Source organism: Syngnathus leptorhynchus, chromosome 1 (genome assembly GCF_054491065.1).
Source record: "Syngnathus leptorhynchus isolate UIUO chromosome 1, UIUO_Slep, whole genome shotgun sequence".
In the NCBI taxonomy this organism is placed as follows: Eukaryota; Metazoa; Chordata; class Actinopteri; order Syngnathiformes; family Syngnathidae; genus Syngnathus; species Syngnathus leptorhynchus.
Window position 1 is genome coordinate 18,371,032 of NC_141195.1, and position 26,683 is coordinate 18,397,714.

The following is a 26,683-nucleotide window of genomic DNA, read 5'->3' on the forward strand; positions in this document are numbered from 1 at the left end:
ACTTCAACCATATGGGTGAACAAGAAAGTAAAAGGAAAAAGACCCAATAAAAAATACCAATGTGTTCTAAAAATTGTGTGTGGGGGGGGGGTTTTCCTACTTTTCAAAAATATAGAAATATGACTTAGGCATTTATGCTTTGTATGCAATAATATAATATAATAAAATATAAAGTAGTGTACAGCAGAGTTTTTTAATGTATTGCTTTGTAAATGAAAGTGCCATACACTTTTGATATTTTTCATACACTAAAAGTCAAATAAAATCTTCACAACCAATGACAATGGTTGTCAATTGTTTGTCTCTGTGTGCCCTGCGATTGGCTGGCAACCGGTTGAGGGTTTCCCTCGCCTACTGCCCAATGACTGCTGGGATAGGCTCCAGCGTGTCCGTATCCCCTGTGGGGACAAGCGGTACAGAAAATGGATGGATGGATGTTTATATAGTTTAACAAAAAGATTACACCTGTTAATACTTAGTGAAGTGAAGTTAATAAGTGACGGGTGACTATTTTCACACTTAAGTTTGAATGAGCCAGAAGACAGCTTGCATCAATAAGCAAAAGGGGCAAAACAGCAAAGTTAATTTTAGCCTCACTATTTGGCAAGCAGTAGGTCACTACTTATCACGCTTTTAATAGGTCTTGATATATGGTGTACACAAACTAATTATTGCCAATTTATAAAACCTTTATACAGGTACTTTATAATTTAGTACCTCTACAACTATAATTACACCCACAATAATAAACTTGTTGTAAAATTAACAATTAATTTCTGATATATTTTGCCATTAAAAAAATATTTTACAATAAATTAGAAGCCAGGGTAGGATGTATGTATGGTGAAAGTTCAAAAGAAAAATATATTAACACTGTGCAATACTTTACATAGATTTCAGGTGAGAGTAGGCTCCAGGGCTTATTTGTCAAAGGATAAGAAGCAGACATAAGGACTTTAATTATTGTGATCGTTCAAACCTCATCACATATGATGATGTGAATTGGAGTATCAACAAACTCATCTTTCTAAACTGTATGTGACGATTTCAAATCTCTTGTAATCTCTCAACATTGCACAAATCTTAAGAAATTAAATAGAAAACAAATAGCGGCAGCTGAAGCGCTGGTCCTGTCGAGAAAGCGGACTTGAAAGATTGGGACAATAACGACACATGCATGATGCATGTGGCGAGCGGCACGTGTAAATACCTTTAATAGAGGAGCGTTTGGGCAGTATGGTGATGGCGCCCACTGCTACATCCTCCAGGTGGTGGATGGGACTGCTTTTGGCCCCCCAGCTGTCGGATCCAATCCACAGAAAATGACCCACGTGATTGGCCCTCTTAGTTGCATTGAGGACTCCCCTGCAAGGACATTTTGCTTAGAATGTGTGTGTGTGTAATTCAATCACCGTCCATCCATCCATCCATCCGTCCATCCATCCATCCATCCGTCCATCCATCCGTCCGTCCGTCCATCCATCCATCCATCCATCCATCCATCCATCCATCCATCCATCCATCCACCCAAAATCCATCCATCCATCCATCCATCCATCCATCCATCCATCCATCCATCCATCCATCCATCCATCCATCCATCCATCCATCCATCCATCCATCCATCCATCCATCCATCCATCCATCCATCCATCCATCCATCCATCCATCCATCCATCCATCTCATACACGGAGGGCATGCGAACTCAGCACGGGAAGGCTCGAGCCCGGACTGGTGCCTGTAGTCAATTGTCGACACCCTTGTCACTTAATCTAGAATTTCTGTGTTCTTCACTTTCAGGACAAAAACAAGCACTGTAGTAAATACTGTGTGTTTCTTTGTGCTGACGTTTCCCTGCGGGGAAGTGTATTTGACACAAGTTGTGATCTGTATTCCCTGTGTAGGTCTTCTTGTGTTTGTAAAGGCATCTTTGTGTAACAGACGTGCCGTGTCGCATGCATGGGAAATCTTTGCCTGCGTCTTGTCTTCAGGATCTGCCATTCAGAGATTAAGAAAGTGGAACACGGCAAGTCATCAGGACGCCCGAGCAGCACGGAAGACACCATCATGCTCAGCGCCACTCACCGTATGTCTTCTTCATTGGCGAAGATGACGACTGCCCTGGAGTGCTGAGTTTCCAGCAGTTGTTGGATGGCTTTGTCATAATCCTCCATCTTGGGGTTGTGCGGGATTTTCCAAGACTGGGCCACGCAGATCCCACCTAATAAATGGAGAGAGTTTAAAAAACGATAAGGCATCTGGTAGGATCTCTGCTATTCTGTCCTACAAATATATGTGAACACGCAGAAAAGCCCTTGGCTACAATAGCTTTTGACGCAGAAATTCTACCCAGATAAAAGGAAAAGAAAGCACAAAACAATAATGTTGCAAGCGATTGAAGATGTTATCAGGCTTCATGATGATTAAACAACACAAGCACAAACACACACACACACGCACACACACACACACACACACACACACACACACTTGATAGTCACATTCGGTACACCTGTCACCATCTCGCGCAAAGGTTTTGCTGAAGGGCCACTTTTGATTTTTAAAACAGGCCTGGTCATTTGGAGGTCAGATTAAAAAGAAAAACGTGTTAAAATACGTAAAATGTCACGGGTGTCAGGCAGAATCCTCGTCTCTCCAGAGTCAGCACTTTTCGGGAGACCGACCCCAAAAAAGTCAGGCTTGTTCACACAATGAAGATTGCATCGTCAATTTGATGTATTAAAATAATAAATGATGGACTCAATTCAGCTTTACATATGTAGCACTTTCACAATAGCCGCATGTGTAAAATGGGAAATGTTAATCAGACAAAATCCAATCAATCAAAATAGCCTTTATTCTTGTTAAAATACATGGATAAGACGTGAAATGGGGCAGCAAGCATCCGAGCTAACCTCTGATTGCGCAATCCCTCACAGACTGGATAGTGGAGGTGAGCAAGTTCCTATTTCAATGTCTCCAAACTAGGTTAATTTATTTAGCCTTGCTGAGGTGAGGTGACTAATCTGCCACTACCTCACAAACAAGAACACACAGGTTCTTCTCCTAGTGGAACTAAAATCTAATCAGCGATAAAGGAAGACCAACAGCAGGTCTTAAAGAACGTCTTCAAACATCAGAAGCAATTTGCGCGTTTTCAAATGAGTGGTACACATGTAAGGATCAGCTACTTCAAATACATTCCTTTTTTTTTTTTTTTTATCAGTTTGTAATGTCAGCCTACTCCCACTCTGATTTGTAAAGCTGACGCTTATGTCAGCACCTCACAGCACGAGGCACTGCTTTGCCCCGCATTGATCTTGTGACATCCAAGAGCTGCTGTGCAAATGCTTCCATTTGATAATTTTTATTGATGAAACCGCACACACACACTGTCAACACGGAATTTCTTTGGACAACATGTTTCTGTGTTCAGTGTGACACACAAGTGCACTTCATCATCCGCTTGTTGTGAGTTGTCCCTCAAAAGCTTTTAAATCAGAGCACACACCTCACAATATGATGCGAAGCAAGACAATATCATTGCAAATCACAACAATATTACTGTAATAAACATATCACGAAACTAATTATCATTGATGAGACATAATTGTTCTTACAGCTCTTGTCTTGTTTGTGCAAGTGTGTGCAATAAATTGTCATATGATTTTTCTTTCTTTCGTTCCTTTAATCACAGTTTGGCACTGACCGACAAAGCGGAGCGACAAGCAGTAAATCACACGCTAGATCTGACTCAATGCCAGGATATTTTTTGGTTTTTGCAGGAGTGAGAGGGATAAACAATATCCCTGACAACAAATCCAATAATCCTTACCAACAGGGACATAAAGTCACAGATTTTATGTTATGGATTTGGCATTGCCTTTTTATTGAAAGACATTATCTGAATTCGAGGGCCTTCATCAGATCACGCGCAGCAATCAGAAAGAGAATATTAATACTGACAATAAATCATTTTTTGACAGGTCGCTGCTAATGAGTTTGCACGCGATCAAGGGTATTGGCCACGTACAGTATGTGCTTCGCAAGCGGGCAGCCACACTTGTGCGAGCACACATTATCACAAACTACCATTTGTTCCTCACTAAAGAGCAATAACGTGTTTATAAAGACTTTTAAAGAAATAATGCAACCACCTGCGGGATTGTAAGACCATGGTTCCTTTTGGTCAGCAGCTCGCCTTCCGAATCAACAGTGAGCATTACCGAAACCAATTAAAATTTCTCTCACTCGAGTAACTTAATAGCTAAGCCGACATCTCCGTTTGCATTTCTCTGAGTAGACAGATAAATGGAAGTAAACTCCTAATTGCCAGTCTCCTCTGGCTCATTACTTTGATACAAACAGATTTTGGCTGGCAAACTGCGCATCTCCAGTCCTGGTGGCTTTTTTTTTTTTTTCCGCAGCGCAATAACAAAATGACAATTTCTGAACTCTTTTCCAATTGCCTCTTTCAAGAATCAGCATGCATGTTTCCCCCCCCCCCCCCCCCCTTAAAGAACAAATTATGTAACTGCCTGGAGACCTGTGGGATGACTGCTGTTATCCCCCTAAGTGGACTAAACCTAAACATAGGGATCCCGCCAATGGGTTTGGCTCTTGCTTAAGGGCTCGCAGCATCCTGTTAAATGGAAACAAGCTCGGTGTCATTTGCGCAGTGAAGTCGGTGCTGTAGGTCTCCCAGGGATAACGCAAAAGCTCGGCTCTCGCAAAGAGATTACAGCCGAAAAGCTTATATTATGACACCAAACGCACTCTACATCTGATCCCGGCCAATTTGCCGCACCTTTCTTGCACAGGCCAATTTCTCTGCAGGTTGTTATCACACCAATTCACTCCAAAGGGTAAAAGAAAAAACTCATATTATACTGCGAGCTCAGTTCTCATGAAAAAGCATTACGTCCATAATGACAAGCCCCGACTAGCCCGCAGTGCAGAGTTATGGTGCTATAACAGCCGTGAACCAAAATATATTACAGCTCGCATTGGTCAATAATGCAGAATGAGAGAGAGCGCTGGAAGGACTGATGAAGTTAAGAAGCAGATCTCGTCTTTCGAGTCGACTTTGTGGACCAGCTGTTGCGAGAAGGTGTCTAAATTATTGAATGACTCCAGAACACCTCATCCGTCTGTCCGTCAGTCAAGTAGTCAGAGAGGCTGGCCTGATGAAAATTCAAGTGCCGTATCTGTACTTGCAGAGTACTGGGGTGTGTGTCGGACCGCCTTTGTCTGTCACTGCAAGGAAAAAGTGGAAAAGAGAAGCCTGGGCCCCGACAGACAGCTGGAAAAAAGACCTTTGTCTTCACTGAGCAGGCTGATGTAAGAAATGTCAACCTTAGCAGCCTCTCGCCATCGTCTATGTTTTCCACAACATGATACTGTTTCCACTCAGCCGCATATGGCAAAGATCAGCTACAAAGAAACAATTTGATAATTTTATAATAAGGATCACATGTGGGCTCCAGACTAACTTTTTTTTTTTCCTAGGACACAGTTGCTCTTAACTTCAATTTTCAAGTGCTCACATTGTAAATCAAGCTGCAAATTAAATATTCACAATCCCTCTAACTAATTTGCTGTATTACTGATAATATGCAGAAACTCATTTCTAAAGAGAATTTCATGCCTTTTTTTCCCACCATGATCATTTCCTCAAAAAACGATTTGGACTCATTATGAGGATTTGTCTCATCTGGCACACCGCTATTAAGTTTATTGTGAAGAAATAAAGCCCTTTTAGCCGCTGTTCTTTGTTTACTAGCGTTACGTGAAATCTATAGATTTGTACGATAACCCCAAGTGGTCCCCTCTTTGCACACATTACCCAAGCACAGGAGGACTGGGTGACATGGCCTTCAAATAAAGTACCTCTAAAATCCAATTTGTGATTCCTGCCACCACAATCAAAGCAGGTCAGCGTTATCTACTTATCTTTTTCAATATTTAGTTGATTACTGGTAAGTAAATATGAAATAATTGTGCTCACGTTTCTTAGGTGGAGTTTTTCATTCCCATGTCTCAACATTTGCTGTTGCGTGTCTATTTTACAGGCTGAAATTATTTGGTTGTGCGGCTCGCTTTGGTTTCAACAACCTCTAAATGTACTTGACAGAAGATTGTTGCTCATTGTCTCGTCAAATCCGAACAGTTACCAAATGATTTTCAAAACACCGCCTCTTTAGTCAACTAGCTCATCTCTGTTCGCCGCCATGCATGTTCGTGCTTACAGTGGCTCGAAACCATCGCTGTCGCTTAGCTCCAGGTCCATCGATTGCTTTTCTTTTGGGTAGGTGTCAAATAGCTTTTTTTTGTAATGATACTCAGGAGTCAAAAGAAAATGTTTCCACTCCTTCCCCTGACAAGCAGCAGGAATAGAAAGATGCTTATGAGATACTGTATAAGCAGGTAAGCACAGAAAGCATAATACTAAAACACAGGTGTCAAACTCAAAGCAGATATAGATTTTGAAAGATTTTTTTTACAATAACGTGAACAATAATAGAAAAAACTGCTATAGTTGACATCTGATTTCAAACTTCGGAACCTATTAATTTTTTGAGTAGATGGGACGATGAATCATTTATTTAGTTTCACCGTCATAACAGGCCTCCATGGGAAGCCGCGTTTACAAAGTGGCCCTCGATAAAATTAAGTTTGACACCCCTGTGCGAAAAAGATATGAAGGGAAAACACAAAAGTCTTTTGAGGGAATGAACAATTTTGAAATATCACTTTCTGAGTTGATTTCTGACTGGCTTTCTACACGATCTCTGTTGAGATCTGCCATTGCTTTTCTTTAGATGATGTCACTGACACTTCTAGGTTTGTCACTCGCCAGATCCCACTTTAAAAAAATGACTATTATACAAATGATCGTTTATTCTTATTTCTTTTTTATTGTATAATATTAAATAACTTGACTTGTGACCTAACTCAATTCCATTTCACACATGGTCTTTAAAGAATCTCAAAGGGCTTCAAAAGCACAATTTTACCAAAAATCAAGGCATCCTTTGGTCCAAACTCTCCATGCCATCAAGGGGAAAAAAAACTTTGGGGAAGTTGCTCTTCTCAGGACCTGTCTCAGTTAATAGATGCCGAATCCTCTGCAGCAAAACACTTTGTGCTTGTTGTTGTCAGTACATAAAAGAGTACGGTGCCACGTTTGACTTTTTTGTTGATGTCTGATGTCTGATGACACACACCATAAACACAAGCCAGGCTCACATTTACCTCTCTAAAACTGTACCATGGAGAGATGACTTGAACTGGGCTCTTTGGTAGAAAGGATATTTTTAGCAGCATCTTAATCTTGTACCTATGATCATCCAACAGCCTGACATCAGCACTCCGTGTTTTGGTGTTCCCAAACCTCTGCTCCCCATTAGATGACTATAGATGCAGAAGTTTAATAATCATGATGGCTAAACTCTTGGAAGTTCTCAGTTTAACTGTCGGCTCTCTAGTGCATTATACTCCATTATTCATTCACATCCTCCGTGCTCACGGATATGAAAATGCTTACCCGGGCCAAATAATCAACTTTGACCATTTTCTGAAATACAAATCCCTTAAAATTGAAGGCTCTCAATGGATTTAACCTCCCACTTTCCTATTCAAGTCCCTGCAAAGCAAAACCTCTGTGGGTGCTGAAATTATATTTATCACCTTGACATTGGAGAAAAGGCCAGCTTTTTCCTCACAGTCTCACATCCTGAATAAATGGGAGCATATCAAATGAGGTGTCATGCAGATGGCATCCATGTTGCTCTGCCAGCGTGAGACTTGGCTCTGCCACCGAGTCATGCAAAAAATATTGTGCTCTAATTTTAAACTATTTTCAGATACATCTGGCTTGCTCCCCAGATCACTGCTAATGCTAGCTAACATCCCGCCTCTTTCTCCTCCAGCAAATAGGCCTGTGTGTTGGCAACTTGCAACAATCAATTCAAGCGCAGTTCTCTGAGGGAGGTTTTCTTCACATGTAGCCCAGGCACACGGTAGAAAATACCAAATAAAGAGAAAACAACATGCACACAAACAAGAGCCATCCCTGCAAGATTCACCAGCAGCCAGGCTGAGTGTCCACAATGAAACAGTGCCCGAACCAGGCACAGAATAGAAAAAAGGAGAATCAGATAAAAACAGAGATCAATACACTCTGACCATCACTCTCAACTTGGCTGGGGGAAATGGCCAGCCGTATTGCATTAGTCCGCAAGATGGTTCCCCTTGAAGTGGTGAAGCGAGAATCCTACTAATGCCTTTGACATTTACAAACAGGGTGGCCACAGAAAACATTTCAAGGTCTCATACCTTAACGTGCACAGACACTACAATAATATCACTGCTTTCCAAGAACTCTCGGGTCATTGGCAACGATTTGTACTTACTGTATACTGCAAAATCCATGAAGTCACTCTCTATAAGCTGTATCATACTGTATTATCCTGAATCTATTGCTACTGATCACATGACAAGAGCGAATATTGTAATTGAGGAAATTAAACCGACAATGCTACGTGGCAGAAAATACAAAAAAGTTTACATAAGGCATACAATTCTAAAGATAAGCTAAAGATGATGTCTGAAGATAAGCTAATATGGTTAATTAATTGTTTGCAATTATTTGCTTGTCATACCCATTGTGACACCCCAAAAACTATAATGAGAAAGAGTTTTTGATGGCATTATAATAATTTGTGTATGAAACTATGAACTCCATGGATCGAGTTGAACATCAGTGATATTTTTACATGCCGTTAATAATATTTTTGTTCTTGTTGCAAATCGAGCAATGCATAGCAAAACAGCCAATCACTAAAGATAAATAGATTCTAGAGCCAGCAGTGAGATACAGAAACACACAGATAGATTTTGTTTGTTAGTTTGAAAAAGCAGTACATGGAGGAGCAATACAAGATTCATATCACATTCAAAGGTCAGCAACATCAAAAAGCATGCAACAGCATGTACAGGGTTCCCATCGGATAGTACTCCCACATTTATCACATTTTAGACCACCGCCACAGTACAGTAGACTAAATCTGCACAGCAACACAGTATTTACACTTTTGTTTATACACACACAAAGCTGTAGAGAATTTAATTTTATTTTTTAAAGGTAAATTGGGCAAGCTGAGGAGCTGAGGCTTGTTGCCATTCTGGACATGTTTGTGTACCAAAGGTTGAAAATCTTGATTATGGTCAAAGGTAACCATCAAACCATTTGTAGATTCGCTGCCATTGCCAGTCCCCAGCCGAGATAAAAAAGGGTCACCAGTGTCACCACAGCTATACTGGTCCCTCATGCCTTGGTATGGATCATATATGGCATTGTGTGTAGTTTTGACCCTTTGTTGGATCTTGACTTGATATGCTGGGTCAAATCCTCAACCCGGTCTACTGCGTATAAAAAAGCCAGCATTGAATTGCTCCCTTTTGAAACCAGTGCTGGGTTAGCTATTTCACCTAATGTGAGTTAGTTTTGACCCAGCCGTATATTTTAAAGTTTCAAATATACACCTCAACACCAACAATCAATAGAGTATATCCACGTGAAATGCAGGTTATTATTTTTGCCCACTTGAGTTCAGCGGCCACAAATTTGACACCATAGTGATTCTGGATGTGTCTATGAATTTAAAAATCGGGTTTGCTCTGGTGAATGAGCATGTGATGACATACTACTGGCTGACTATTTCCTGACTATACTTTACAATATTGATAAGCAAGGAATGTATCGTTACTGTGACGAGTCAACAATATGATGTTTGACAATTTTTGGTTAGCACTGCTACTTTTAATATACAGCATAAGTGGTAAATTTTAACACTTTAATGTTTACTTCTGTTATGACTGATTTCAAGGAGCTTTAGTGCAAAAGTGTGTGAATGAATCATGAGAAATGCGCTTGCATAATTAATGTGTTTATTAAAGATAAGATGCCTGGGGAACTCTAAAGGGTTTCTTTAAAGCAAATAATTCCCATTTGTGTTTGAATACAAAGTATGTTAAAATGACTGCTGCTCAGCGGCAAAAGGATGAGTCAACAACACCGTTTTACTCAGTTCTGTGTCTTTCCATGGCTTTTAAAAGTTAAAAGAAATAATTGTTTACTCCTCTGTGCAATGTATTTAAACAAAATCCATAAGAAATGTCTTTTAGAAAGCACGCTGGGTGAAGCTATGTTTATCAGGATCTAGGGGGAGGGGATCTTTCAAAATAAGTCTTAAATCAGAAGATTTTCTCCAGATAGACTCGCTCTCTTACTCTGTGCGGCTCTAAGACTGCCGACGTATATTACACATCCGTAAACAGCTTCTTCAAGTTTTAATGAGTGATCACACTAGATGTGAATGCGCACAACTAAAATATTTATGCATGGTGGACTTCTGATCAGAGCCTGCAAGGTTTTATTACTTCTTTTTTTTTTCATGTTTGAGGTTTGTGCGCATTAGTGTGCAGTAGAAGATGTGATCACTCCCTGTAGGATTACAAAAATGGATTGAGATGCGCAGAGGTGGAGGTGGGGAGCAATGCAGAGCAAGCGCTTGTTGCTGTACCTGCAAAGCAGCTCTTTCACTTGATGGACAATGGTAGATTATTCAAACCATCCACCCATTAATGTTCTGCGCCACTTATCCACAGCATCATCAAGGGAGAGCTCAGCAGACTTTGGGTGAGAGGTGCAGTGCACGCAGAACTTGTCACCAGACAATCACCCCGATAGCAATGGAGAAAAATGGTGGTCCCCTCCAGCATTTAAGTTACCCATCCCGACTCGACTGCCAAAGCTTCAGCCTAATCACAGCCATCTATCCTTCCATTTTTACACTACAGTTTATACTTGGCGGGGTCAGAAGGACTGACCATCAATCAATCAGTCGCAGCGGTGAAGCAAACAGTCGGCAGATACCGACTTAACTCTTAACTCGCATCCCCCCTTACGTCACACAAATCACATCGCCACGTGGATGAAACTTTTTCATGAAAATAATATATGCAAAGCCATGCGTGTCATGTGGCTTTCATAGTACATCAGTTTTCAGACACCCGATCTGCTATCGTTGTCAAAAAAAAAAAAAAAAAAATCCATCAGTGGTGCCTTGAGTTATGAGTTTAATTCATTCTGTGACCATGCACGTAACTCACATTACTCATATCTCATCTTCCCTCACTGAACATTATGAAGAATATTTTTTTTAATGAAAAAAATGGATGGATGGATGGATGGATGGATGGATGGGGGGAAAAAAAATAGCACTTTAGAATCCAGCCATCCATTTTTAACACAGCTTATCCTGTTCAGGGGTGCTGGAGCCTATCCCAACTGACATCGGGCAAAAGGCAGACTACACCCTGAACTGGTCGCCAGAAATATAGCATCATATGTACAACATTACCGATACATGGAAGAAACTTTAATTTAAAAGAGTTTTTTATTGTCACACTTTGCAAATTGAAAAGCCATTGTGTCCTTTGCCACCTGCGGGCAGTTTAAGCTAGACCGATATATTACACAGCTAAAATCAGGCCAGGGGGCCAAGTGCAGCCTGTGTTCAAATTTACATCGGCCCGCAGCCTCTACCGTAAAATTAATCATGCGTGGCCCGTCAGCACTGTTGACCACAGTAGAAAAGAAAAGCTACCATGAATCTTTTGGGGGGTCGGAGGAAACTAAGATACTCATAAGAAACCCATAATAATATTAATTCTTATTTTTATTATTAATGTTGTTCTATATTTGCCAAAGTGCTGCCTACTGTGTCACTGAGATTGCTGCCCCTAGAGTCTAAGTTTCCTCCTCAAGAATGTATAGTTTCCAGATGATGGGGGAAATGTACAATCAATGTGGGCTTGGACTAATTTGATTTCGAAGGCGTCGTCAAGAAATGAGACTCTCACCAAAAGGGAAAGAGAACAAATCTAAAAGGCTGCTGCTTCATACAAGCTACTGGAGTGGTTTGTGCTGGCTGAGCGCCAAGATCACTGACCAACATTACCATTCTCAGAGCTGAGCACGCTCAGTAGCTGGGATACACACAAGACCCAAAACAAAAAGAGGATGAGAATGATCAGAACAGCAGGCAGACAGTGTAACCCCAAAAGTCGTTCTTTCTTGTCCAAAGAAAATAAATCAGACGTTTTCACACAATTCCTCATGTGCTTTGCAGCGAAACAGCAACACTGATTGCATAAAGGAATTAAATTAAAAAGACAAAAACAATGCTGAATATTGTAATGTGATATTTCTCTACAAGTCTCTTCTCTGTCTACATCTGCAGTAACACTTTGCAACTCATTGGGGAGCTGAGACGCACGTTGCCAAACATCAATAATTCATCTTCACAAAAACAAGGAACGTTAAGATAAATCGGATGTGCAAAAGAGCATTTTCAGATGAGTGTAAAGGACATGAGTACGTTTTAAATCACACAAATGGGTATAAGGAGGAAATTTAACATGTGACATAAACGCTAACCTGCTTCTTTGGAGAGTTGCGTGAAGGCCTCCACTCCTTTCTCTCCATAGCTGCCCTCGGAGGCGACTGTGGAGACGTAACTCCAGCCCATTGCTCGAATTATGTCCACCATGGCCTGGGCCTGGAAGGAATCTGGAGGAACCACCCTTGAGAAGAAGTCGTAGCGCCTGTCATCACTCAACTCCGGAGCGGTTGATGCATAGCTGATCTGCGGGATCTTGAAGAGGAGAAGAGTAGAACGTTGACTCGAGCAAGGGTCATTTCAGGTTTGAGCTTGACATGCTGACAAAAAATTGACTTAGCTACGCTTTGAAATGTTTCCAAGAGGGCACTTCTTTGAGTCTTTTCTGGTTGCCTGGCAACTGCACCCGGGGTGGTAATAGTGGGTGGACCTATATTAGGCAACATTCTTAAGATAATGGTATCATTCCTTACAGCCATGCTGTATAATTTACGGCAATTTAAAGGGATGACTACTACCGTTTTTTTGCATCAACTCTAATGTAATGACCGATGACGTCAATGATTTTATTTATTTTTATATTACAGCTGTCATAACACAAGCTGGCTCACTCTTTGTAAAATATTTAATACAAATTTACATCACACAACTGCAAGGTTGTTACTTGTTGCCGTATTTAAAAGTATATCACTTTAAAAAATTATAAGATGAAGGAATGCTTTGCAATTACGTATTCTACCAACCCAGCAGTTGTGTTAAGTGGATTGTTTCAAGCGTTGTATTGGATCAAGCAGCCTGTGAGAATATAAAAGTGTTGCTGATTTGTATGGATGTAATGAGTCCCTAAGTAATTTGGGCGCCTTGATTAAAAAAAAAAAAAAAAAGTGCAAGGTATTTTTCCTGCCTCAAGTACCTACTTACTCACATGCCCATTACCAAAAAGTCAAGCTAAGCACAGGAACGATTGTTAATGCTATAGAAAAATGTCGCCAACGCAGTCAGAATGCCATCTTCAAAATAAACAATAATTAACATCATTAATATGATTGAGTAGCTCGCTTTTATTCTGAAGATTTTCCCAGCAGTCTGCTAATTTGACTCATGTTCTAGACTCTAATTAAAACTCAGATCTCACAGACCAAAATTTATGGCGATTTTTCGAAAATGTCACAAATTCTGTTTGCAAGAAAAATAGTGTGCTGCTATGTGGAGTTTAAAGCATAAAATGTTGGTGATCTAAAAATGAAGACCTGTTGGTCAATACACATATAGCCAAAAAAAAAAATCAGCACAACCAATTATTACATAATGGAAGTTAAGTGAGGAATAAACATCATCTTTAGGAGCACTGACACTTTAAGCTTGTCACCATTAGAAACGGGAAGAATATTGGGTGTGCTCTGCCAAAGTATTCCTTGGCCAAGGGTTGCAATACTTCACTCTGACATCTCATCTCTGAATGTAAAAAGAACGTCCCTTCGGCGATCACTGACGTATAATAAATTATTACGAGTTTAAATGCCGAACAGGCAGAAGGCAGTGTATCATCGTGTTTGACAACTTAAGTGTGGGCCTTACACATGTATATCATTTGAACATCAATTAATTGCATGTTTTGCTGTTCCCACTGGCACAACCAGAGGACGTGTTGACAAACTGGCCTGTCAATCACATGTTCAATTCATCTTTTGCTCAATCAATCATATGAGCTTGTCGAGAATATTCCTGATGTACAGTAAGGACTCTGTTCCTGAGGCACATCTGACGATTGTCAAATGTTTGTCAGGAACTGAGGCTGAGCAGTTGCATAAGCACTCATCGAAAGCAAGGCCAAACTGTATGTCTTCAAGATCACATTGAGAAGTCAAAGCACTAATGTAATAGCTAGACTGATTTTCAGAACTGAATCTCCATGCATTACTGTGCTTTGAAAGGCACTCTTTCTCACTTGTCCATAGAAGCCTTACAGCGGGATAGCAATGTCAATGGAAAGCTATAATTTTCAATGTGAATCCAACAGAATGTCTTCGTCCATTGACAAAGGCCCATTATAAAACATATCAGCGGGATATGCAGACATTTTTGTTTGCTGGCTCAGTGGGATCTCCAAGGTTAAAAAAAAGAAAAAGAAAATTAATGTCTTTAAAATTTGACACTCCACCTAACCTGTTTAAGCTTTAATTATTTATTACATTACCTTTATGTCAAAACAATAAAATAGGTCCCCTTAAATTTTCAGTGGCTTGAATACATCGTGAGCCTACTGACGGACGAGAGGCGCTGGTCATAAATAGCTGGCGAGCTAACCACAGCACCTATCGATAATCGATAAATATTTTTGATACTCAAATGAATGTTCAGATACCTTCTTATGTCAATCTAAAACTCAACAGTTACGTATATTGGGCGATTTCTGTCAAAAGCAGATTGATTATTGTAGTGTTGAATTTAAAATAAAACATTTGATTTTACTTTGTAAAACAATAATCAAAATGAACAATAAGTCTGGAATAAAAACGTGGTGAAGTCTAAATGTGAAAGACCTTGATGTCGATCATTTCAGAATTGCAATTCCTAGAAAAATACAAAACAAAGTCACACTTGGCAACTTTAAACGTTTCACCGCCAACATGCACAACATCACACCCAGTGTTTTGCTTTATTCAAGTGATTTTTCCTTTTATTTTTTGGGGGGGGCTGGGTGTTACCTCCACAGAGGACACTGGAACAAGTGATAGCAAAACATTAATGCAACTGTACTTAACTGTATTAAGAGAACTTTTAGTCAAGATGTATTCCTAACAAGGACTTTGGTGTTCACTTCTAAGGCCAAGAAAGGACGTTTCCTCTCACCTGCTTATGTGAGCATTTTGTGAAAGGATGTGTTAACAGTAGCTGTCCTCCTTAACAACAGCTTTTTAATCGCTCTCATTTATCACGCTCAACCAACTGCTCATACTGTCAATTCAGCAGTGTGCATGTAAATCGGACAAATGATCTCATTGTGCAAACGGCTAGATCAATCAAGCTGTCAGAAGTATGCAATACAATACAAACATTGAAAATGTTTTTTATTTGTGGCTTTATATTTTGTTTTTATTTCTGTACATACTGGCCTGTTGTGGTTTTCAGTGAGGTTTCCCAATGCCTTGAAATGTAAAAATTGAGATTTTACAATGAAAGCTCCTTTTCCTCCCCGTACTGTGAATCATAGCTGTGTCAAAACACAGCCAAGCGTAGGCGGAAGGACTGATGTCGGCTTTCTCCCGCAGAGACGGCATCTGGCCACATTTCTGATTAGAATCAATCAGGAGTTCACATTTGATTAGGATGAAGACCACCTCCAACCGACTAGTTTAAGACTGTTGCAGTCAAGATGATTGTAAACGGCAACATTTCAGAAATGCTAATGAGAATATAATGCAGATGCTACGCAATCTGTGTTGATATGTAGGTACTCCTGTTTTAAATCAGTGAATATATTTCCTCAACAGGTGAGAGAAGAAACCAGTTTCAGAAAGAAGATGAAGCAGATTGGGTTGTTAAGACATTAAATAAAAAAATATATTTCAAAATAAGGAGAAAAAATAGCATCAATCTTGAGGAACATACTACACATTTTGGAAAACCGCAGATAACATGTATCCATATTTCCTGAAGTTGCTATTGAATTCTGCAGGATATTTCATCACATGCTGACAATTTTTCAATCAAGGCTGCCAGCCAAAGACTTTCATCCATCTCTCTTACGTCTACGAGCAGTGACGGCTAAATATGGCGGTGGACGCACAAACCGTGATTTATGAGAGAGGACCGTAGCACATCTGGGATCAAAATGCCCACCTCCCCGACGACGTGCGGATGCGCAAACATCAATTTCTCTTCAAGCACGTGTAGTAACTCATCATGCGCTCTCATCAAAGCACTGTATGAAAGCCATCCATTTGTGTTAGTGTGATCAAAAGCAGCCGGACACTGCAGAAACGTAGGAATGAGGACACAGCAACTAGCTAATGGGATCACTTCAACTTGCAGAGTCTGAGTTATAGCTTTGACCCACAACGCAAAGCGGGTCAAGCGCACAAAGCTGACAAATTGAGAAGCAGACGATCTCAAACTCAAGATTACTCAATGTCTTTCAAGCAACGCACCCCCCCCCTCGAAAGGTCACATGCATATGTGCAAGGTTTTTGGTGCGTGTAGGGTGGACTGATTCAAAAAGGGAGCACTGTAGCAACAAGGGTAATTTGCATTTAAAAGGACTCACCTTTATTTTATGCTTTTTGTAGGAATGCTATGGAGGATTCAGTATCATAGAATCTACTATGGCCCAGGTTTAAATTGTGTGAATATTTGTCTTTCTGGAATCACTTGAGATGTCAGTTCGCTTTGTTCTGGCAATGTACCCCCATTGATAAAATTCTCATCTTCTCCCTCCTTATCCCCTGGGAATCGACACCTCCACTCAGCACAAACATTCGTGTTATCAGTGCGTTCTTTGAAATTACTGCTTTGACCTCAGGCTAATAAAATGTGGTGCTTTGATTGTAGAAGGACTGATATGTGAGAATTAAAACTCTTCAGGTGGACTCATAAGTGATGTGATTAGAATCAAACACCTCTGTACGTGTCGGGCAGCTAATGTGCAAAAGGTACTAGCACTAATCCTTTTAAGCTGAATGGGATTGAAAGCAAATTTCTGACATATTTTTTTCTCATTACTATGATTATCTCTTGAGATAATTAACTAGCAAGTTATCAACAGAACACCTGTTAAAATGAACTAATGGTGATTGAAAGGCTTGTAGAAGGAGAGTAAAATACTGGCAAGAATCAATATCAGTGTAGTGTGTTTGCATCCGGGGTCATAAATATCGGGACATGGAAAGGACTGTTCTTTGTCAATTATGATTATCCATCCATTTTTTGTATCACTTTGTCCCCACAGCCTATCCCAGCTGTCATCGGGCAGTAAGTGGGGGACACCCTGAACTGGTTGTCAGCCAATCGCAGGGCACACAGAGATAAACAACCATCCACACTCGCATTCACACCTAGGAGCAATTTGGAGTGCTCAATCGGCCTACCAATCATGTTTTTGAGATGTGGGAGGAAACCGGAGTGCCCAGAGAAAACCCACGCAGGCACGGGGAGAACATGCAAACTCCACACAGGGCGGGTCAGAGGTGGAATCGAACCTGCATCGTCTGAACTGTGAGGCGGACGTGCTAACCAATGTGGGGGGTATTTTTGTCCAACTCAAATGACCAGTGTGGGGATTACAAAAGAATAAAATACAAGGGACCTGAAAAAATAGGACAAATTAAAGTTTCACTTGTTATAATTGGGTTGCGAATTATTTTTAGGAAATTACAGCCGAAAAGTCTGAGATGCATCAACGATATCAGGAGATGTTGAATTTCATCCCTGGTGATGCTGTGTCAGGCCTCAATATTTTAAATAAGTCAAATCATGGTCAATTTGATTAATGTCATGCGATTGACTTGGCCATTGCGTAATATTCAATTTCTTTGCCTTCAAAAACTCTTTTGTTTTGGCATAATGCTTGGCGTCACTGTCCATCTGCACTGTGAAGTGCTGTCTGATCGGATCTGAATACGATTAGATAATGTTGCCCTAAAATATTTCTGCGATTTCAGCTATTTTTGTCAGCAATGACATCAATTTGTAAGGACAAATTGCCAGCCATACATGCTCACCTGGCCATGGAGAACCTGAGCAGTCAATTGCCCCATTACTTTAGGTTGAGCTTAAAAAGTGAGGTGCAAAGTCTGCATTTAAGGCATATATTGTTGGTTTAAATTGCAGTGGTATATACAGCCAAAAAGATAAGAATTGTGCCATAGGACCTGACTAATACCAGAAGTTCTGCATTCATGGTCAGAAAGTGTAATTTCAGAGAGAAGCAAGCTTTTTAACAAAGAAAAACACAATTATATATTTTTATTTAAAATGTTCAATTACAAACTAGGTAGTTGTTGCACTCTTTGGGTTTTGGAACAAAAAGAATTACCTTTACTTCCTTTTTGCGATTAAGATCCAGAATTATAACCCTATACTCATCGACTTCACTGGTGACAAATGTTTAAGCCTTAGGGGAGGTCTGCGACTCCTTGTTGTTTTTCCATTAATGGAATGGAAAATGATGCAAAAACAAACTTAAATGCTAACAATATATGCCAGAATAAACAATGTGCATTGTAAAGTGTACTGTAATGTTACTGCAGGGCTTTTGCTGTGCACAGGTAGCTTGCATGATGATCATGTTAACAGCCCATTAAAAATGTAATAAGGAGAACAAGAACATGAGGTGGGGGGTTGGGGGGCAAACTGTGACTGCAAACTAGATAGAACGTGTGGAAGTGTTCTTCTCCGGTGACCGGCACCAAGGTGAAAGGGTGACCGCGGTACCTGCAGACAGCCCACACGCACCGACACTTCACTTTCCACGACCCAATCACGGGCATACGAGTGGACGTCAAGACAGAAGGATTAACAATTCCCCCTTTTAGCATCGCAATTACCCACAGCTGATGTCTGGAACCTGTCATCCGCTGTATAGATCAAAGTTTGGATTGCTGAGGGTAATCGCCTGCCTTGCTCTTCTATGTATCTGCCCTGACAGGATCGATGGAAGGAAAACACAAAGGTCTCTTATAGGGGACACTGTTTTATTGATTTACCAGCGCAAAGGGCTGCAGCTGCCCGGAATAAAAATTTGTTAGTAAAGCCTAAAGTGGGGGGGGAAAAAAAAAAAAAAGATTGAGGTGAGCTGAGAGGCGTAGTTTGTAATATGCTTGGTGACATTAAATGACAATTTCAACCTGGGCGTTTGCAGAGAGGTGATGAAGTGAGGTTGTGTAAAGGTTACGCATTTCAATGAGTACGAATGCTGAGTGAAGTTAATTAGTACGCCTTGGCCTTTCTGTTGCATTTCAACATAAGGGCTCCCACAAGCACCACAGGCTGTTTGCTCCAAAAGGAAGGTGAGGCACAATAAATGCTTGCGCTGTAACTTCCCTACACTGCTAATATGGTGGTGGTGATGAGTGTACACAGCCCACATGTACATTTGTAGAGGCATCTGACTGCACCTCTTTTTCGCTCAGATGCCTCATACAGAAAAAAAATAACAACAATGTTATTTGAAGAGAAATAGGGAACATATGGGACAACATGAAGTCTTGTTGGAGGTGGTGGTGGGTGGAGGGAGAAAGGAAAATCCACTCACCATCTGAGAGCCAGAAAATGTGCAGCTATGACAGGACAAGCTGTCTCCGTGGGAAAAAAAAAGAGCACTATAACAATGCAGACACGAAAAACACCGTATTTTTCAAAGAGTGTTCTTGCCAACAATAAGGGCATCTTTGGATTCTGTTTATTGCCTGTAGTATTTTCCTCTCCTTTCCTACCTGCGCGAAGGTGCCTCAACGCAACCTTTAATCTGTCTTTAGCATTGATTATTCCATCCTGACCAACCTTACAAAAGGAAGAGCAATCTAGATCAGTAACCCATAAGCAGCGATTTTTAAAACAACATGCCACCGATGAAGTCAGAAGCAAAAGAAAAAGTTACTATGATGTTACAAAACATTAACTTGTATTAGGGAACATCATAACGGCTATTTTCGTATTCCATAATAAACGCAATAAGAACATTAAATGCCAACTTCACTTTTGAGAAAGATGAGTGGGGACAGCGAACCTCCACATCAACATTTAGCCTCTTATTGCAATAGATTCTCACGCAGTATATTACATTTTCAGGAAAGAGGTTCAAGCTGGAGACGTATGTCAGCAATACTCGCCCTTGCATTGTTCCAGAAAAATCAACTCCAATTCATTTGATACAGTGTTGATAATTTGGTTCAGGATTTAGAATATTAAAGGTTAGGACATCTGACTTTCTGAAAAGGCCCCGTGTCAAGAATTTAATCCAGAAAAGCAGACCCTCATTCAGCATGGATCCACAGAAACATTGAAAAACACAGTTCCAACAGAACTGTCGGGGGCGGAACTGAGACGTTTCCCATGAGCGCCTCGAGCTGGAGCAGCTCCACGATGCAGCCAGCGGTGCGGGGCTCTTTTTGCCTTTATTTGCTGCATGATTAGCCTCTGAGTGTATCGTGTCCCCAGTCAGCTTTTCTTCTCGGATTCTTTTTGCAGTTGGGCAAAATGACAGCATGGGGTTCTCTCAGAACCCCGCGCTGCCTGTGCACAGATTCATCCTCATGACACTCACACAATGACACATACACGTAAGTAGGATCCTTACAATGTTGCCAACCAGCCATCTTGTGAAAGCATTTTATAAGCGTTCACATCCTGCCCATCATGGAATATATTGCATCTTTGCGGAGGAAGATTTATTTGTGTCGGTGTTGTAAAGTCGTACAAGTCAATATTGTGTACTATAAAAACGCAGGCGTTCGATAATAAATATACCGTTAAGGACAGTAAGCAGCATGTTCGAGCTTCACTGAGGAATCAAAACGGCATCCATTAGGGAGTGGAGACAGTCTGCGGTTATTTGTCAGATGGTCAGAGGGAATGGCTGTGTCCATACATGCAACCTCCGGCTGACTTTTGGTAATCTCTTTGCGCCGGAGCACGGCGCTGCCAACACACTGGAGGGAGGGAGGGAGGGAGGGTGTTGGAACCTGACAGCTTTCCCTCCTTCATCTCCGTCACTCTCGCCCCCTCCTTTCTTGCCCATCTGTGTCTCTCGATACAAATGTACCTTTTTCTAGATTTCATCACCATACTCTCACCCAACCTGTGACTTCCGCATTCACTCCAGCCTTCCTTACTGCCTCCCTCAGTAGTGTTTGCAACTGAACAGTGTTACAATGACTGTGATTGCTTAACACTAATGCATGACTTGTACACATATGACGCCTATTTAATTTGTTTTAGCATCCAAGTCGCCCAAATACGATGTCATTTTGCTTTAAAAATGTTTGGAAAGAAATTTACAGATACCTTGAAATAAGGCTGGTATCAGTACCAATACCAATACAAACGTGAAGCTGTTCCAGTAGGCTTTCCCTGAAATTTTGTCATCACATCCTACAGCACAAGCCATGTTCCACAGAGAGCTTCCACAGCGTCAGAAGAATCTCAGAGGTACCCATTGGGAGAAGAGTACAAAAGAATTCCCATGGCATTAAATATATCGGAACACAGTGAAAACAGACATCATCAATTGGGGAAGATTTTGCACAACAGTGACATGACCAAGAACTGGGCATCCTTGTAAAACTGATGAAAAGATGGGGGTCGGCTGATGGCAACATCCAAGAAGCTGCCGGAATTACTGGCACGTACTTGCATCTTAGTACATGTGACAATTTCATAAGTAGGCTATGAGCTATAGGGTTGGGAGGCAAGACAGATGCCTCATCTTACAAAGAAAAACACCTGGGAAACTAAACTGGCTTTAAAAGGTGGCAGGTGGGTTTCCTCCTTTAAACAAGATTTTAAATGTGCTTGGTTACTCTGAGCACATCCACATCCGTGATTAAAAGGAGCATTTTGTCTTTTTTTTCATTTTTACTTCCCTCTCAAAATGATTACATTTTGTTCTTCAATCGACTAGTAAAGGTTATTGTAGTGAAATGATTTAGCTTGGTGTTTTTTTTTTTAACATAAAACTTGGCATTTGAACAGGTTTAAAGAGAAAAGAGAGAAAAGAAGGCTTCAAGCTGTTCAATTCCACCCCCAGTTGAAGTTTACTGTCAAACCAAAACAAACAAAAAGAGGGACACATTTGTATTTAAAACAGCCACGTAGCTTCGGTTATCTTAACGCGAACAAAATATGGGAAACGTCACAGCCACCAGGGTTAAGAATTTGCATCTATGTAGTGATGGTGATGGTGGTGGGGTTCTGGTTCAAGTAACAAATAGTGTAATACAAACGGTGCAGCAACACATGGAAACAGATAATATAATACACACAGGCCTATACTATTTACCCTCTACAAAGCACAACTAAAATGATCTGCACTGGCGGCCATCTTTGTGGAATTTTCCTCCTTCCCTCTCCGCTTTCCTCCCCTCGCCATCAGTGTACATACACACTCACACAAATGATCAGCATGCACTTCCTGCCCAGCATGGTTTTTAGGCTGCCAGTTTCCCCCCAAGTCGACACAATCTGCCCTCAGTGGTTTGTTTTGCATAGCAGCCAACTTCTCCTGTCTACTGTCATTGGTCTTCTTTCCCCTTCCGATCGTATCATCTTTTCAATCTGTCATATGCATATAATCGGGTTGATTGCATTTGGGGGGCCGGTGGGGGTGGGTGATACAAAGCCTCACACGGTGTCTGAGAACCGGTATACAGGACACTATCAAACAATTTCCCATCTAGTAGCCACTCATCGTAACTACTGCATTATGGCTATGGTTATTTACACAAGTAGCAGATGTGAATCAGCATTGGCTGTCTCTCCCAGCAGCTGCCCCGAGTATGCAAATCCTTTGTGGTTGGACGTAGTCACAAACTGCTTCGAGTAAGAAATCATCACGTTTCATTCCAACAGTGACCAGCACCCGGAAAGACGTGACGACCATGGCGGATTCAGTTGATATTTAACCACTGCGGGAGGTGGAAAAATCGTTGTTTTTACTGTGGTAAATTCCAATCTTGGCAAACACCTTGCTGTGACGGGAATCAACAAAGAGGTAGTGATGAGTGCCTTGGCTTGTATTTGTTGAAGGGCTTTATCACAGAGGCTGGGTCACATTCACAAAAGATGCTGTAACAGGACGTCACCCGGCGACGACAGCACTGACATAAATGGCCCTTTTAGGGCTTAAAACAGCAGTGTTGTTTTCAATGGATCGATGTGGGATTTCATTTTGAAGGTAATGCTTTAAGACCACTTTGCTCGATGTTTCCCAACCATTATTCAGCCAAGACATCTATTGTACATGAAGAACATTTCCACCCAAAAAAAAAAAAGTTACAAAAAGTGCGACTTCTAAAATATTGATGAACCCGTCTCAATCTGCTCACAAATTGAATGAGAGTGAAATGCGCGGCTGTTAAATTAAACACAAACTGAATTGTTCTGACAGTCACAATTCGTCGCTTGCTTCGATACAGGCTGTGTTCAAATTCCCTCAATATGGCACAATTAAGGAGTTACGCCATTTTGTCTGTGTGTGTGCAAATGACCAGGGAGCATAAATGTAGGGCACTACAAATTACCCAAAAGGTTCACTCAATATATATAGTACAAAATATAGCTGGTATACAACATATCAAACAGCATCAAAGCAGTACAGTTACGGAAATGACTCATTCATTTTATCCGTCAGACAATATGTACTACAAAGGAAATTGTCACGACTCGTCTCTGTTCATTTCCTTGCCTTCCTTGCCTTCCTGCCTCTCGTTACCTTTCGTGTATTTAAGTCCTGTCTGCGTGTCACTCCCTTGTCGGATTGTTCTAGTCTCTCGTCTAGTCTCTTTGCCTTTGTCTTAGTCTGTTAATCGGTTTCTGTTGGTCTGTGACTCTGCCCCCACAGTTTATGTTAAGTTTGCCGGTTCCTGTTGGTTGGTTCCCCTCATCCTCCCTTCCAACTCCCTCTTTCCTCAATAAACCCTGGTCCAATCTGCATTTGGTCACCATGCTTCACTCATTCCTGACAGAAATAAAAATAGTTTAAAATAAATATTGTTTTTATTCTCAATAACTACTCAGAGATCTTAATGAGCTGGTTTGTCATTTCATTTACTGTAATCATGTGATGGGCGATGAGAAGAAAAGAAGTGAACTAGCTCCACAAATCACCACACAGAACGAGATAATTATTTTTTAGTGCCGTATGTACTGTGGCGGGGGACTATATCTTCAAAGGGAGGTTCGGGGACAAGGGTCGACTTTCAGACACAGCCATAGTCACATTAAAGCAACATTTGTATACATCAATAGGCATTGTGCTATTTATTCTGGTGGCCGCACCTTGGCCACTTGGGGACAAAAAACGATTTGAAACGGAAAATTGTTTTCGCATAGAATCAGGTGCATCAAATCAAACCGTTCCAAGATACGGATCAAATTGACTTCTACTGGAGGGATATAGCTTAGAAGGAGATGGCACATTTATAGCACTGAATTCATTCATACATAAGATGACAACAGAATATTGACTGCATCATACCCTCTCGAACTGAATTGTATGCCACATCGAATGGAATCGTGATACGAACTGAACTGAAAACGAATCGTCTGCTTTCAAATCAAACTGTCTTTGAATTGTGTTGCACTCCACATATTGAAAACTGTATTGAATCCACTTGTGTGGACAGATCCACACCCTCTAGCTTATTGGAACGTTTGTTAGCATTAACTAACAAAGAAAGCTATGATCGTTTGACAGTAAACATCTATTAGGAGTGTTTACTTACCTGTTAACCAGTTGCCTATTGTCGAGCGAGTTGTGTCGCCTTCGCTGCCAGCTATTATCACAATTGTTTTGTTACAAATCCAAACAACAGGTCGTACCTTGTTAATCTCATTAGGTTAACTCAACTCAAGGTACCACGGAAAATGATTGAATAGTAGCAGTTGTAACGACTTTGAGGTGCATAATGAATGGTGCAATTTGATAGTGTACAAGACCAAGTTGCTCGAGGAGCACTCTTGTGATGATAAGTGACTCCTCAATGGTTCCAATGTCAACAATTGCCTGCCATTGCGGCTGTTGTGGGCTAATCATAGCTCGGCCTCTGCGAGTTGTTTTCAAGCCTCAATTCTAGCAAGGTTTGGAATCTAACAACAGAGGTTTGTTAAGCTCAGGCTTATTTTTCCCAATCACAAAACAATCACCCTTTAAAGTTGCCTACACTCGTAACAAAAAGTTAGGCTTGCATAATCTTTTATCGAACGCGACTTTCTATGTCTCCAACTTTCGGCCCACTTGTCTTTTTCCCCTGCCAGTTCCCTCGCATTCCGTGTCTCCCGCTCATTCCGAGCCTCTCCCTCGGGCCGCTTCGATGCTCGCTGCCGGGCTGATCTCCTGCAAGGTTGCCGTGCTTGTGTGTATTTTAGGCCTGCCAGCATGTTTCTCCATGAAGCAAGGTATGACTCACAAATCAGATATTTGACCAGGAGATCCACAGAGTAGAGTAGAGCCGAAGCGTGGGAGGAAAGTGTGGATAGCTCACAAAGGGAGCATGGCTGACCTCGATCTTTCCATCTGGTAAACAGACTGCTATTTCAACTCTATTGGTATTTCAAAGAAAGAATTGTTTTTCCCAACACCAAACGGCTAGCAAAGCTTCACTAGAGGACCGCTTGTACCGAGGAGAGACTGGCGGCGTGAGGGTGGAACGTTGTTTCTACAAATGGGACTGTGACTTCAGGTTTCGGGCGGGCATGATAGCCGAGCTTTTATTTTATCGCTCTTGAGAGTGATTATGTAGCAAGGAGGCAATTTTACCTGGTACTTTGGAAAGCGTCTTTTCTCACACGCACAAAGCGAGTCCCCGCAGAGAACAAGGCAGCTCTACAAAAGGGCCTTGAACATCCTAAGTACGTTGGGTGCTCACACCAGGTATGACAGGAGCTCAACCCAGGCGAGGAAGAAAGCATAGCCCACAGCTTTATGACTAAGTGTTACCAAATGTTTTCCTTTAGATGCACAAGCTCTCACATTACAAATGGCTGCATTGATTTTTCCATGCTACAAAGTGCACTAGGACTTCTCACTAGCGTTTTTAGGAGTCTGCAAGATGACTATTTCTGTTACCGGTGAAATATAACTACAGTATATGGAATTCTGTATGCTGAGGATAAGAAGGAAAAAATAATAATAAAAAATGTCTGTGACGTCATTTCAGTTGTGGACTTGTGTGTGTATGTGCACCCCAAATCTATATCTATCATCTTTCCCACACATTGCGCTGTCTTCTTGTAATCTGACGATGATACATTGTTCACCAAAGAGCGAGCGTGGATGCATGTTTTTTCCCCCCCACCTACACCTGGAGCATGGAAGGTCTGACACATTCATTATCAGACGTGCACCTGCAACACTCTGACCTGCATCCCAATGATTCTCTCTCCTCGATCGCCCACCTCTCTCTATGCAGGTCTCCCCTCACACTGGACAGAGCCTCGTGGCCAGGCCGATTTGTCCGCTAATGGTGCAAGGAACGCAGGCGCGCCTCCCCAATCCGGG

General features: G+C 41.2%; 1 protein-coding gene across 1 annotated transcript in view; it reads right to left on the reverse strand.

Moving 5' to 3' along the window:
- The window catches only part of grm7 (glutamate metabotropic receptor 7), a 142,137-nt gene that overhangs the window by 47,028 nt on the left and 68,426 nt on the right, over positions 1 to 26,683 (reverse strand). Inside the window, exons 2-4 of the mRNA XM_085917684.1 lie at positions 12,507 to 12,723; positions 2,087 to 2,222; positions 1,211 to 1,365 (exon numbers count right to left, since the gene is read on the reverse strand). Of these exons, the coding sequence (XP_085773810.1) occupies positions 1,211 to 1,365; positions 2,087 to 2,222; positions 12,507 to 12,618 (403 nt within the window). The 5' untranslated portion in view covers positions 12,619 to 12,723. The remainder of the gene's footprint in view (positions 1 to 1,210; positions 1,366 to 2,086; positions 2,223 to 12,506; positions 12,724 to 26,683) is intronic.